Raw genomic sequence first — 15,745 nt, forward strand, 5'->3', positions numbered from 1 at the left:
TCTGTTTTCAGCCAAATCCACTCATATGTTGTATGTGTTAACATTACTTTATAGTTAGTTTTGTGACCAACACATTTACACAGGCAGCCCACTTCTGATCTTTTTCTATTACTTAGTATTTTGACCAATCAGATCAGCTCTTTTGCCCATAATTGGGCAAAAGATCAGAATTGGGCTGCCTGTCTAAACGCACTCATATTCCCTTAGGCACACAACGGCTAATTTGACTGGTGAGGTGAGTTGTTATCCAGGGGCACCACCTGGTGGTGAAGGCTATAGCATGTCACTGGAAATGACCATGCGCTAGAACAAGTCAAACAAGGCAGGTGAAGAATTTACTGTAACTGGTCTCCAACCCCATTGAAAATGGTATGTATTTAATGGAAGTCTAATTATAACCAGTTAAATTCAATGAAATATATTATTTGGGGGTAGGGGTGGGCAGGGATTAAATCAGGATTTTGGCAATGGTGAAACTGCTACAAATCCATAATCCCCAAAATGTGTTGCTTTTCTAATAATTGTTTTCAGCAGATGTGCATTAGATTTCCACTGTTTAAAGTACCAAGGTTACGGTGATGTTGTAGTATCTTGATTGTCTCTCACATATTATTAAATCAGATTATGATTCATATGGAGTTTTATTCAAATTGAGACCGAGGAATAAAACCACATCAAAAGACACAAAAATACAAACAATTTGTTATGAGATAATAGTTCTTAGAGGGAACATCTTCAACCAAGCATTCATCCCCTTTCTCCCTGTGACTAATTTTAACCCTCCCGACCCGCCCTATCACCATCTCTCCCAACCATCCCGCTCAACTAGCCCTCCCTCCCGCTCTCTCATTGTCTCTCTCTCCCTCCCTCTTCTCTATTGCGTGGGTAGTGTCTGTGTCTTGCCTCCCACAGTAGTGAGCTGCATCAGACTGCCCGATGCTGGACGATCTGCACCAGTGGCCCAATTGAAGAACGTTCTGGAAGACAGAAAAATAAGACTGAGAAAATAAAAAAAGTAAGATGATGAGACTATGGAGATAGTGTTGGCAAATGTTTAACTATATAAAAGAAAAAGTGTTAAACAAAACAATGTATTTTATACTTGAGATTCCTCAAAGTAGCCACCCCGCGCCTTGATGACAGCTTTGCACCCTCTTGGCATTCTATTAACCAGCATCATGAGGTAGTCGCCTGGAATACATTTCAATTAACAGGTGTGCCTTGTTAAAAGTTAATTTGTCTAATTTCTATCCTTCTTAATGCGTTTGAGCCAATTAGTTGTGTTTTGATAAGGTAGGGTTGGTATCCAGAAGATTTGGTAAAAGACCAAGTCCATATTATGGAAAGAATAGCTCAAATAAGCAAAGAGAAACGGCAGTCCATCATTACTTTAAGACATGAAGGTCAGTCAATGTGGAACATTTCATGAACTTTGAAAGTTTCTTCAAGTGCAGTCGAAAAAAACATTAATGTGCTTTGATGAAACTGGCTCTCATGGGGACTCCACAGGAAAGGAAGACCCAGAGTTACCTCTGCTGCAGAGGATAAGTTCATTAGAGTTACCAGCCTCAGAAATTGCAGCTCAAACAAATGCTTTACCGAGTTTAAGTAACAGACACATCTCACCATCAACTGTTGAGAGGAGACTGCGTGAATCAGGCCTTTGTGGTCAAATTGCTGCAAAGAAACCACTACTAAAGGACACCAATAAGAAGAGACTTGCTTGGGCCAAGAAACACAAGCAATGGACATTAGACTGGTGGAAATCTGTAATTTGGTCTGATGAGTCCACATGAGATTTTTCACTCCAACAGCCGTGTCTTTGTGAGACGCAGAGTAGGTGAACGGATGATCTCCGCAAGTGTGGTTCCCACTGTGAAGCATGGAGGAGGTGGTGTGATGGTGCTTTGCTGGTGATTTATTTAGAATTCAAAGCACACTTAACCAGCATGGCTATCACAGCATTCTGAGGCAATACACCATTCCATCTGGTTTGCGGTTAGTGGGACTATCATTTGTTTTTCAACAGGACAATGACCCAACACACCTATAGGCTGTTCCTTGTTGTCCCAGGTTCCTTGTTGTCCCTTGTGTTCGAGGAAGAGTCCTAGTCAGTCTTTATACTTGAGTCACGAGTTCCTTGTTAGTGCTAAAAGTGAGACCTACTGAATTGAACATTGGTAAGGCTAGGAGCTACAGTAGCTATTCAACATGTGCTGTTGTAGCTAGCATGTTGAATTATGCAATGGAGAGAGACTTTCAAGAAAATTACATTTTATTTGTCACATGCCGTGAATACAGCAGGTGAAATGCTTACTCACAAGCTCTTAAAATATATATATATATTATATATATATATTTTTTTTTAATAAAACAAATTAAAGTATGAAAAAAAGTTAATGAAATAACAATAACAAGGCTGTACAGTGCATTCGGAAAGTATTCAGACCCCTTGACTTTTTCCACATTTTGTCACGTTACAGCCTTGTTCGAAAATTTATTAAATTGTTTTTTTCTACATCAATCAACACACAATACCCCATTATGACAAAGCAAAAACAGGTTTTTAGAAAATGTTGCTAATTTATTAAAAATAAAAACCTGACATTTACATAAGTATTCAGACCCTTTACTCAGTACTTTGTTGAAGCACCTTTGGGTGCGATTACAGCCTTGAGTCTTCTTGGGTATGACGCTACAAGCTTGGCACACCTGTATTTGGGGAGTGGCTCTCATTCTGCTCTGCAAATCTCCTGATGCTCTGCCAGGTTGGATGGGGAGTGTTGCTTCACAGCTATTTTCAGGTCTCTCCAGAGATATCTGGGCACTGGCTGGGCCACTGAAGGACATTCAGAGACTTGTCCCCAAGCCACTCCTGCATCGCCTTGGCTGTGTGCTTAGTGTCATTGTCCTGTTGGAAGGTGAACCTTCATCCCATTCTGAGGTCCTGGAGCAGGTTTCCATCAAGGATCTTTCTGTATTTTGCTCTGTTCATCTTTGCCTTGATCCTGACTAGTCTCCAAGTCCCTGCCACTGAACAACATCCCCACAGCATGATGGTGCCACCACCATGCTTCACCGTAGGGATGGTGCCAGGTTTCCACCAGACGTGACGCTTGGCATTCAGGCCAAAGAGTTCAATCTTGATTTCATCAGACCAGAGGATTTTGTTTCTCATGGTCTGAGAGTCTTTAGGTGCCTTTTGGCAAACTCCAAGTGGGCTGTCATGTGTCTTTTACTGAGGAGTGGCTTCCATCTTGCCACTCTACCATTAAGGCCTGATTGGTGGAGTGCTGCAGAGATGGTTGTCCTTCTGGAAGGTTCTCCCACCTCCACAGAGGAACTCTAGAGCTCTGTCAGAGTGAACATCAGGTTCTTAGTCACCTCCCTGACAAAGGCCCTTCTCCAATGATTGCTCAGTTTTGCCGGGCGTCCAGCTCTAGTAAGAGTCTTGGTGGTTCTAAACTTTTTCCATTTAAGAATGATGGAGGCCACTGTGTGCTTGGGGACCTTCAATGCTGCAGACATTTTTTGGTACCCTTCCCAGATCTGTGCCTCGACACAATCCTATCTCAGAGCTCTACGGACAATTCCTAAGACCTCATGGCTTGGGGGGGGGGCACACAATGCAAATAGTCCGGGTAACCATTTGGTTACCTGTTCAGGAGTCTTATGGCTTGGGGGTAAAAACTGTTGAGAAACCTTTTTGTCCAAGACTTGGCACTCCGGTACCGCTTGCCATTCGGTAGTAGAGACAACAGTCTATGACTGGGGTGGCCGGGGTCTTTGACAATTTTTAGGGCCTTCCTCTGACACCGCCGGGTGTAGAGGTCCTGGATGGCAGGAAGCTTTGCCCCAGTGATGTACTGAGCCGTACGCACTATCCTCAAGTGCCTTGCGGTCGGAGGCCGAGCTATTGCCGTACCTGGCAGTGATGCTCTCGATGTTGCAGCTGTAGAGCCTTTTGAGGATCTCAGGACCCATGCTAAATCTTTTTGTTTCCTGAGGTGGAATAGGCTTTGTTGTGCCCTCTTCACGACTGTCTTGGTGTGTTTAGAACATTCTAGTTGGTTGTTTATGTGGACACCAAGGAACTTGAAGCTCTCAACCTGCTCCACTACAGCCCTGTTGATGAGAATGGGGGCATGCTTGGTGCTCCTTTTCCTGTAGTCCACAATCATCTCCTTAGTCTTGGTTACGTTGAGGGATAGATTTATATATTCACTTTATATATTATCTACCTCACTTGCTTTGGCAATGTTAACACATGTTTCCCATGCCAATAAAGCCCTTGAATTTAATTGATAGGTTGTTATTCTGGCACCACCCGGCCAGGTCTCTGACCTGCTCCCTATAGGCTGTCTCGTCGTTGTCGGTGATCAGGCCTACCACTGTTGTGTCATCTGCAAACTTAATGATGGTGTTGGAGTCATGCCAGGCCTTGCAGTCATGGGTAAACAGGGAGTACAGGAGGGGAGTGAGCACGCACCCCTGGGGAGCTCCAGTGTTGAGGATCAGCGTGGCAGATGTGTTGCTACCTACCCTCACCACCTGGGGGTGGCCCGTCAGGAAGTCCAGGATCCAGTTGTAGAGGGAGGTGTTTAGTCCCAGGTTCCTTAGCTTAGTGATGAGCTTTGAGGGTACTATGGTGTTGAATGCTGAGCTGTAGTCAATGAATAGCATTCTCACATAGGTGTTCCTTTTGTCCAGGTGGGAAAGGGCAGTGTAGAATGCAATAGAGATTGCATCATCTGTGGATCTGTTTGGGCGGTATGCAAATTGGAGTGGGTCTAGGGTTTCTGGGATAATGGTGTTTATGTGAGCCATTACTGACCTTTCAAAGCACTTCATGGCTACGGACATGAGTGCTACGGGTCTGTAGTCATTTAGGCAGGTTGCCTTTGAGTTCTTGGGCACAGGGACTATGGTGGTCTGCTTGAAACATGTTGGTATTACAGACTCAATCAGGGACATGTTGAAAATGTCAGTGAAGACACCTGCCTGGAGCACATGTCCTGGTAATCCTTCTGGCCCCGCAGGCTTGGGGATGTTGACCTGTTTGAAGGTCTTACTCAAGGCTACGGAGAGCGTGATCACACAGTAGTCCGGAACAGCTGGTGCTCTCATGCATGCTTCAGTGTTGCTTTCCTCGAAGCAAGCATAGAAGTGATTTAGCTCATCTGGTAGGCTCGTGTCACTGGGCAGCTCGCGGCTGTGCTTCACTTTGTAGTCTGTAATAGTTTGCAAGCCCTGCCACATCAGACGAGCGTCGGAGCTGGTGTAGTATGATTCAATCTTTGCCCTGTATTGACGCTTTTCCTGTTTGATTGTTCTTCGCAGGGCATAGCGGGATTTCTTGTATGCTTCCGGGTTAGAGTCCCGCACCTTGAAAGCGGCAGCTCTGCCCTTTAGCTCAGTGCGAATGTTGCCTGTAATCCATGGCTTCTAGTTGGGGTATGTACATACAGTCACTGTGGGGACAACATCCTCGATGCACTTATTGATAAAGCCAGTGACTGATGTGGTGTATTCCTCAATGTCATCGGAAGAATCCCGGAACATGTTCCAGTTTGTGAAAGCAAAACAGTCCTGTAGTTTATTCATCTGCTTCATCTGACCACTTTTTTTAGAGACCGAGTCACTGGTGCATCCTGCTTTAATTTTTGCTTGTAAGCAGGAATCAGGAGGATAGAGTTGTGGTCTGATTTACGAAATGGAGGGCGAGGGAGAGCTTTGTATGCATCTCTGTGTGTGTTGAGTACAGGTGATCTAGAATTGTTTTCCCTCTAGTTGCACATTTAACATGTTGATAGAGATTTGGTAGAACTGATTTAAGTTTCCCTGCATTAAAGTCTCCAGCCACTAGGAGCGCTGCCTTTGGGTGAGTGGTTTTCTGTTTTCTTATTTCGTTATACAGCTGACTGAGTGCCAGCATCTGTTTGTGGTGGTACATAAACAGCCACGAAAAGTATAGCTGAGAACTCTTTAGGTAAGTAGTGTGGCCTGCAATTTATCACAATATACTCTACTTCAGGTGAGCAAAATCTAGACTTCCTTAAATTTCGTGCACCAGCTGTTGTTTACAAATATCCACAGACCGCCCCCCCTCGTCTTACCGGAGTGTGCTGTTCTATCCTGCCGGTGCAGCATATATCCCGCTAGCTGAATATCCATGTCGTCATTCAGCCACAATTCACTGAAACATAGGATATTACAGTTTTTGATGTCCCGTTGGTAGGATATTTGTCGTCGTACCTCGTCTAATTTATTGTCCAATGACTGCATGTTGGCGAGTAATATTGACGGTAACGGCAGCTTTCCTACTCGCTTTCTGCGGGTCCTGACGAGGCATCCGGCTCTTTGTCCTCTGTACCAGCGTCGCTTCCTCTTGCGAATAACTGGGAAGTCGGCCCTGCAGGGTGTTTGGAGAATATCATGTGAGTCTTGCTTGTTGTTGAACAATTATTTGTATAATCCGAGGTGAGTGATCGCTGTCCTGATATCCAGAAGCTCTTTTCTGATGTAAAATACGGTTGCAGAAACCTTATGTACAAAATAAGTTACAAATAACGTGAAAACCCCCCCACATAATAGCACAATTGGTTGGGCGTCCGTAAAACTGCTGCCATCTCTTCCGGTGCCTATCTGGAGAGCTATGGGCTATTGTGTGCAGATTACTGAGAATATATATTTTTTAATCCATTTCGCATAAGGCTGTAATGTAACAAAATGTGGAAAAAGTCAAGGGGTCTGAATACTTTCCGAAGGTACTGTATACAGGGGGTACCGGTACAGAGTCAATGTGCAGGGATACAGGTTAGTCGAGGTAATTGAGGTAATATGTCCATGTCGGTAAGGGTAAAGTGACTATGCGTAGATAATAAACAGTGAGCACCAGCTGTTTCTGACAACAATGTCACCAATAGTCAAGTCCAAGTCGTGCCTGGCCATGCAGTCATGAGAGAACAGGGAGTACAGTCCGAGTCATCACTGGTTGAGTCAGAAAAAAAATTGTGACTCGAGTCCGAGTCAAGCCTGAGTCCTGGACTCGAGTACTACAACACTGGCCTATTCACACGTCAGTCAACATTCATACTCCAGTCCATCAAGCGGACATTTGAGAAGCAGCAGAGACTGTATCAAAGGGTTAATTGAATTGCCCTCTCCCATTGCTTCTATTTATACTTCCTGACCCTCATCTGTTTCTACTGTTAATCTGCAGGGTTAATGACATCCAACTATTCTGGGATTATAAAAAATCCCATCTAATCTCTACCATGGTACAGAGGAGAGACTGGAGACTCAGCGGTCTGTGTCTAAGGTTACTTGAATAGAGGGACACAAACGTTAGGGGCTCCATACGCTAGCTTAGAATAGACCCACAAAAAAGTATAGCTCATTTATGTTGGTGTATGTTAATTACAGTATATCATTAACATTGCATATACAACACATTTGGGCAAATCCTGAAAAGAGGATATGTAAGTAATCGAAGCCAAAAGTATCCAAGTAATTTAAGATTGGAGATAATTAGTTAATTGATATGTCCATCAAATCCATATTTTTTTTAAATCACATAACAGTATTATTCAAACCAGACATTTGGCTCTACATATCTTTTGGAAGGTGTTGATTTTAACAATATAATTGAGTAGGCTATTTTCCAGCATTGCCATCTTCTGGCGAAATATTGGTATACACCAATTCCCTTAAAAATAAAAAAATTGTCTAGAATTATAGTCATATACTGATCAAGAGATGCATGTTCTTAACCCTGGAATACATCGAATGATGGCCTTAAAGCATAAATATACTGTACATTTCATTTCTAAGTTTGAGATCAACTAAATATCAGATAAAACAAACAGTAATGTAAACAACCCATCATCCGCCACATCACACACTCACTCTGAAATGTACTCCAGCGGTGTCCAGGAACCAAAGTCTGCATCGGGCATGAACTTCCTGTTCATCGGCGTATCCAAGGTTACCCTGTGTAATCAAGTCACATGACAGTGATCTGGCAGTGTCAGGAACTGACCCGAGGATCTGGCCCTGGACTGAATGTAACAGCCCCATGTAAGCCCCTTGTCCTCATATTAAAACGCATAAGCAGAGCTAAAGCGTAGAGATGATATCTCTGTTGATTTATTTACGGCCAGCAAGCATCCAACAACCTCTTTGATTTCACTGTTATATTTTGAGATGAGCAAGAGAATTGCTACATAAACATTTACACACGTTGAAATATGATTTTAGATATCTGTTGTATTAGTTGCATGTTTGAATGTGCACAGTTGCAGTCTACGGTCTATTCAATGTGCACAGTTGCAGTGAGCAAAGCAACCCTCATCCTATACGTATTGGTAGTGCAGAAGAACTGCAAGTCATGGGGGTAATGCTAACCATATGTGACAGCTATTAGTAGCCTGGCAGGTGGCCTCAGCCCAACCTCATGTAATTGGAATGTACCATAACAGAGCCCTGAGAATATTGACAATAAAACTCAGATACGGGCTTCTCATCGTGACATTGCAAAAAAAGTGCTTTACATGCATCAGTTAATCAATGAAACTGTGTAAACAGATAGCTGCTCATGAGGTGAATACAAGAGCGACTGAGCGAGTCTTCTTCCTTTAGGACAGGCAACCCTTTTCGATCCTCCCAGACATTGAGGCCAACTACACCTACAACTGTGATGAAATAAGCAATTTCCTTATTTTCATTATTTACCCTTTGACCTCGGTTTCTGCAAATAAATTAAACGACTCCCAACGACTTTCTAATGAGGGCAGGGTTTTCCTATTCCTAATTAGTAAATAAACTTGGCAGGCGATCAGATGACTCACGGTAGTATGGCTACAGCCACACCTCCATGGGGCATCCCACTGTCTTCTCCAGCTAGACTCTGACAGAGCTGGTGGACTGCTGCCTTGGCCATGCCATAGCCCACCATGCCTGAGGAGAGAGAGAGAGGGATGAAGAGAGGGAGGGTGATATAGGAGAGATGGTTGGATAGGTGAGTTGTCATTTATACAAACAGCCAAATCAGATAAGCAGAGAAGAAACACCAATACATCTCACCATTATAACAAGGGACATGAAATATACACAATAAGTGTTACAAAGTAATACACAGTACCAGTCAAACGTTTGGACAAACCTACTCATTACAGGGTTTTTCTTTATTTGTACTATTTTCTACATTGTAGAATAGGGAAGACATCAGAACTATGAAATAACACATATGGAATCATGTAGCAACCAAAAAAGGTTTAAACAAATCAAAATACTTTTGTATTTGAGATTCTTCAAAGTGCCATTCTTTGCCTTCTTGACAGCTTTGCACACTCTTGGTATTCTCTCAACTAGCTTCATGAGGTAGTCACCTGGAATGCATTTCAATTAACAGGTGTGCCTTGTTAAAAGTTCATTTGTGGAATTTCTTTCTTTCTTAATGCATTTGAGCCAATCAGTTGTGTTGTGACAAGGTAGGGGTTGTATACAGAAGATAGCCCTATTTGGTAAAAGACCAAGTCCATATTATGACAAGAACAGCTCAAATAAGCAAAGAGAAATGACAGAGTATCATTACTTTAAGACATGAATGTAAGTCAATCCGCCACAGGAAAGGAAACCCCAGAGTTACCTCTGCTGCAGAGGATAAGTTCATTAGAGTTATCAGCCTCATAATTTGCAGCCCAAATAAATGCTTCACAGAGTTCAAGTAACAGACACATCTCAACATCAACTGTTCAGAGGAGACTGGGTGAATCAGGCCTTCGTGGTCAAATGCAAAGAAACCACTCCTAAAGGACACAAAAAAAGAAGAGACTTACTTGGACCAAGAAACACGAGCAATGGAAATTAGACCGGTGGAAATCTGTCCTTTTTGGTTCTAACCGCATAGTCTTTGTGAGGTTCAGTATAAGTGAACGGATGATCTCTGCATGTGTGGTTCCCACCGTGAAGCATGGAGGAGGAAGTGTGATGGTGCTTTGCTGGTGACACGGCCAGTGATTTATTTAAAATTCAAGGCACACTTAACCAGCATGTCTACCACAGCATTCTGCAGTGATACGCCAGCACATCTGGTTTGCGCTTCATGGAACTATCATTTGTTTTTCAACAGGACAATGACCCAACACCCCTCCAGGCTGTGTAAGGGCTATTTGACCATGAAGGAGAGTGATGGAATGCTGCATTAGATGACCTGGCCTCCACAACCACCCGACCTCAACCCAATTGAGATGGTTTGGGATGAATTAGACCGCAGAGTGATGGAAAAGCAGCCAACAAGTGCTCAGGATATGGGAACTCCTTCAAGACGGTTGGAAAAACATTCCTGGTGAAGCTGGTTGAGAGAATGCCAAGTGTGCAAAGCTGTCATGAAGGCGGCTAACTTGAAGAATCTCAAATATATGTTGATTTGTTTAACACTTTTTAGGTTAGTACATGATTCCATGTTTGTTATTTCATAGTTGATGTCTTCACTATTATTCTACAATGTAAAAACAAATGTCAAAATAAAGAAAAACCCTGGAATGAGTAGATGTGTCCAAACTTTTGGTACTATATGTGATATTACAAACATAGTTTCCTCAGCTGGTGAGCTCAAAATATACTATTATGTAACATACATTCACAACACATTTCCTGTTCATATACTATGGACAAATATTCCAGGTGCTTTTGATCCCAGACTTTGCCCATTACAGTTGTATTGAGAGATGACTGCTTGTTCCACAAGCATGCTTTTGACTTCCCTTCAATGTTTGTAGCATCTGGAAACAATACACAGCATTTTCCACTTAGAAACACTTCTTTGAAGAATGTAATATGCTCTCCCCACCCTCATAAAACAGTGGATGCATGCCACAGCTACATTTGAAGAATGGACCAATGGGAGAAAGGGGTGGAGAGTTAGCTCTTCCTTAAAATGGTTTCTCTCTCTCTAGATACTGTACTACGAAAATGAACTGGAACATATTTAAAATGGAACACATAGTCTATCGTTGGGGGAGACCGTCTTATTTGATTGCATAGATGTGCTCCAAATTGAGTTAGGATGGTTCATAGGAAGTTTGCTTAGAATCTATTACCCCAAAGAGGATTAACAGACTTGCGTGCTGAATCAGCCAAATCAATGTTATTTGACAGTTCAACCTCTCTTTTCAATCTAGGGTGAAGGATAAGGGTCATAGGGTGCTCACATGGTTAACTAACCTCAGTCTTTAACCCCAAATCAACCCATAATCTTTTAGTCCACAATGGAATGTTTACAATGTAGCTTACTCTTCGTCTGCGTCTGGCTTTGTAAGACTAAGACACCACTGGAACCTAAACTGCCCAAAGGCAGTATATCAATATTGACAACTCAGTAAATCAGACTCATGAGTAGCTGGTAAAGTATTAAAGCTAAAATAAAAGTTTAAATATAAGCACAGATAACCCCTAAACACATGCAATCTTTAAGCACTACTGTCTTGTTTTTTTTTGTCAATAGTAAAGAGCATTTGTATTTTGAATAGGCCTAAGGCAATCAATGTTCGATAAGGCACGGGGGAAATGCTTTACCTACATTATAAAATGAAAAGTAGTTTTAAAGATGTATTTCTACTCACACACTTCACCTAAAGGCAGCTCTGAGCATTACCTGAGGGGAAATACTGTAGAACCTTTTTTAATACAAATAAATACTGGCATACAGATGAGTTAAACGATAGGAACATCCCCAAATAATATTAGACATTGTCAAAATAAACCAACCCCCCTCAGGGAAATCTCTGCAATTTCCTGGCCTTTGTCTAGATTAGCACTAGATGCTACATTGCAATAAGAGAACAGCACAGCACACTCTAACCATGTCCACATGTGAAGAGGCCCAAATTCTGCTGACTCATTCTCCTCCCCAATCTGACAGCCAATGAGAGCGGGAGCTCGGTAGCGACTGCCAATCGGGGATTTTAGGTGCCCTAGTGTCAGGAGTTGTATTGTTGTCAGGGTCATCATATGGGTAACACACCACACAGGGAATGGCATGGGTGCTTGGTCCTATAGGTACCTTCACATGCACACAGGGTCTAAAATATCAGACAGCATTGTGTGAAAAAACATAGTAGGAACAATTTCTCTCCTCATAATTTATCCGGCGTCGTGAAATATCACTATGTAGATCATATTAAACATGCTACTCATATTTTAGTTCCTATGTCATAGGCTTATTTGTACCCACGGGTTGCAGGTTTCACAAAGTGCTTGATGACACAAGCTGCTATTTGTTTTGGCTGCTTAAATCGTGACGACAGTAGATGTATGCCAAAGTCCCTCGGACATCAAAGTCGGAATGAAACGGTGGTCAGAACAGAGGCACAATCTAATAGGGCCAGCATGACAACATTACAAGAGAAAATAGAATGCATAATAGAATAAATTACAATACCAGTCGAATATTTTAGAACACCAGAAGAATAGAATACCAGTAGAGGTATGTGGCATCTTACCACTAGTGCCACCCAGTGATGCTTTAGCCCCAGCCAGAGTCAGCAGTCCCCCTTGCTTCAGGTGAACAGCAGCCAGGTGGCTAGAGATGGTAGAGGTCCACACACTCTGCTTCCACATCATGTCTGTGTTTTTGTACAAGTCTAAAATATACATACACAAGAGAACATTTTGTTTGAGGAGCAACATGGTAATAATGAAGGACCTCGGTTTTTCGGGTGACTGCCTTGCCTGGTTCACCAATTACTTTGCAGACAGAGTTCAGTGTGTCAAATCGGAGGGCATGCTGTCCGGTCCTCTGGCAGTCTGGGGGTGCCACAGGGTTCAATCCTCGGGCCGACTCTTTTCTCTGTATATATCAATGATGTTGCTCTTGCTGCGGGCGATTCCCTAATCCACCTCTACGCAGACGACACCATTCTATATACTTCCGGCCCGTCCTTGGACACTGTGCTATCTAACCTCCAAACAAGCTTCAATGCCATACAACACTCCTTCCGTGGCCTCCAACTGCTCTTAAACGCTAGTAAAACCAAATGCATGCTTTTCAACCGTTCGCTGCCTGCACCCGCACGCCTGACCAGCATTACCACCCTGGATGGTTCCGACCTTGAATATGTGGACATCTATAAGTACCTAGGTGTCTGGCTAGACTGTAAACTCTCCTTCCAGACTCATATCAAACATCTCCAATCGAAAATCAAATCAAGAATCGGCTTTCTATTCCGCAACAAAGCCTCCTTCACTCACGCCGCCAAACTTACCCTAGTAAAACTGACTATCCTACCGATCCTCGACTTTGGCGATGTCATCTACAAAATTGCTTCCAACACTCTACTCAGCAAACTGGATGCAGTTTATCACAGTGCCATCCGTTTTGTCACTAAAGCACCTTATACCACCCGCTCCAGCAGGTGTATCTCACTGATCATCCCTAAAGCCAACACCTCATTTGGCCGCCTTTCGTTCCAGTTCTCTGCTGCCTGTGACTGGAATGAATTGCAAAAAAAAATAAAAAAATAAAATAAAATAAAAAATCGCTGAAGTTGGAGACTTTTATCTCCCTCACCAACTTCAAACATCTGCTGTCTGAGTAGTTAACCGATCGCTGCAGCTGTACATAGTCTATCGGTAAATAGCCCACCCATTTTTACCTACCTCATCCCCATACTGTTTTTATTTATTTACTTTTCTGCTCTTTTGCACACCAATATCTCTACCTGTACATGACCATCTGATCATTTATCACTCCAGTGTTATTAATCTGCAAAATTGTAATTATTCGCCTACCTCCTCATGCCTTTTGCACACAATGTATATAGACTCCCCTTTTTTTTCTACTGTGTTATTGACTTGTTAATGGTTTACTCCATGTGTAACTCTGTGTTGTCTGTTCACACTGCTATGCTTTATCTTGGCCAGGTCGCAGTTGCAAATGAGAACTTGTTCTCAACTAGCCTACCTGGTTAAATGAAGGTGAAATAAAATAAAAAATAAATAAATATGACTAAAAAGAACACTATACAATGGCACGAACAAACATCCCCGTTGAGAATTCAGCCTAAGGGGAAATTGGTTTTAAACTATTCATATCAGTGTGTGTTCAAAATTAACTGATGATATCTCAGGGAAATGCTGTTGAACTCTGACCTTTTGAGCTGCAATTTCCTCCTGCCCATCCACCTGCCACACACAAGATGGCATCTACTTTCTGGTCCCCTAGCAACTGTGCCACATCTGCTGTCACCTGCAGCAAAGAAGAAAACAGTCTTATTAGAAAGGGCAAGACTCTGTTTTGCTAATATAACATTTGATTTGAATATATATTTTATCATTTGGAATGTCACCACTTCCTGTGTTTACAATTTTTTGACATCCAGCTGCCACAACGAAGAAATCAATTTAACCTAGCATTTAAAAAAAGACACATTCAATATGGCAATGAATAGAATAGACCCCTATAAACCTATGCAATACCATAACCATGGAGTACAGTTTCTGATCGTGGCATAGAAATTACGGTAATTATCCAGCGTTTGGCAAATGGAAAGTCAATGATCGTTTCCCTTGATACCGGATCATTCACTAAGCCAAAACTGTCAACATCACAGAGGGAGCAGGTGAAAGCGCGTTCCTCCTACCTGCCCCGCTTGCTCGGTAAATGACTCGGATAACTTCACCAGCACGTTCGCGTTTGCCTCCTCATTGGCAACGATATCGATGCTGGCTACCCACTATTGTTGGAAAAGAAAGAAGCAATTGAAAATAGGATGATGGCATCGAATTATCCTGCAAAGTAGGCTATTTTCAAAATGCAAGTGATGATATGTTTTCTGAAAGTTCTGGGCTGGCATCGTTCAATGTTAAATGATGACACTTTCATATGGATGAATTTCCTTTTCCTTGCCTCTTACCATAGCATCTACTTAACATGTGGTTATTGCAAAGAGACACTGTGGCAAGCAACAGCGCACACTATTTCGTATTTGTATTCTATATGTATTCTTTATAAAAATAAAAAACTATAGCACGCTACTCACCCATCCTTTAGATTTGAAGTGCTGAACAATTTTGCTACCTAGTGCGCCTCTTCCTCCGTAAACGAGTACCCGATTGGCAGCCATGCGTTCTTTACTATAAGCTTTAGCAATGATGATTATTTCACAAAACGCGACAGCTACCGCAGACAGAAAGATATATATATATATATATAGGGAGAGAGAACAGACGAGAGAGAAGGAAAAAAAGAAAGAAAGAGTTACACCCACCCACAAGATTTAAAGAGACACACTCAGCACATCAAGAGGCGGATCCTCTAGTTCAATAGTGTTCTAAATTAGTTAAGACTGTTAGAAAATTCTGAGTGCATAGGTTACACCATAATGAAAGTCAGTGGAGGGGTTGACACTAATAAGTTCCTTTAAAATGACACATGATTAACATGATTTAATGTAATCAATACTAATCATGAGTATGGGTTAATTGATACCAGGCTCCAACATGCACAAAGAAAGCCACCGCACCGTGACAAACTGTGAAATTGATCATGCGTTTAATCCAGTGATAAACACACACGATTATGTGTGAATTTATGTATTCAGATAAAAATCAACATACCGTATTTGGATACAGTAGCAGTGAGACAGCAACATCTTATGACACCGGCTTGGCCTGTGTGGGAACACGTCCTAGTCATCCTGAGTACAGCGTGTCGGAATCTGTCACAGCAACACAGCTCATCGTA

At 42.3% G+C, this 15,745-nt stretch overlaps 1 protein-coding gene across 3 annotated transcripts; it reads right to left on the minus strand.

Moving 5' to 3' along the window:
• Positions 1-622: 622 nt before the first annotated feature.
• Positions 623-15,254, minus strand: LOC112256348 (dihydropteridine reductase). Of its 3 annotated transcripts, XM_042325626.1 has the most exons (8): positions 15,042-15,248; positions 14,643-14,735; positions 14,152-14,248; positions 12,504-12,644; positions 8,850-8,958; positions 7,909-7,992; positions 6,256-6,412; positions 623-977 (listed from the first exon to the last, which is right to left on the minus strand). In XM_042325626.1, the coding sequence occupies exons 1-8, from the start codon at positions 15,123-15,125 to the stop codon at positions 822-824; spliced, it is 921 nt and encodes a 306-aa protein (XP_042181560.1). In that variant the 5' UTR covers positions 15,126-15,248; the 3' UTR covers positions 623-821. The 3 variants fall into 3 exon arrangements, with proteins under 3 accessions (XP_042181560.1, XP_042181561.1, XP_024285293.1); XM_042325627.1 differs by lacking the exon at positions 12,504-12,644 and having other exon boundaries at positions 15,042-15,254; XM_024429525.2 differs by lacking the exon at positions 6,256-6,412 and having other exon boundaries at positions 15,042-15,241.
• Positions 15,255-15,745: the final 491 nt, after the last annotated feature.

The sequence above is a fragment of the Oncorhynchus tshawytscha genome, linkage group LG08 (assembly GCF_018296145.1).
Source record: "Oncorhynchus tshawytscha isolate Ot180627B linkage group LG08, Otsh_v2.0, whole genome shotgun sequence".
Lineage (NCBI taxonomy): Eukaryota > Metazoa > Chordata > Actinopteri > Salmoniformes > Salmonidae > Oncorhynchus > Oncorhynchus tshawytscha.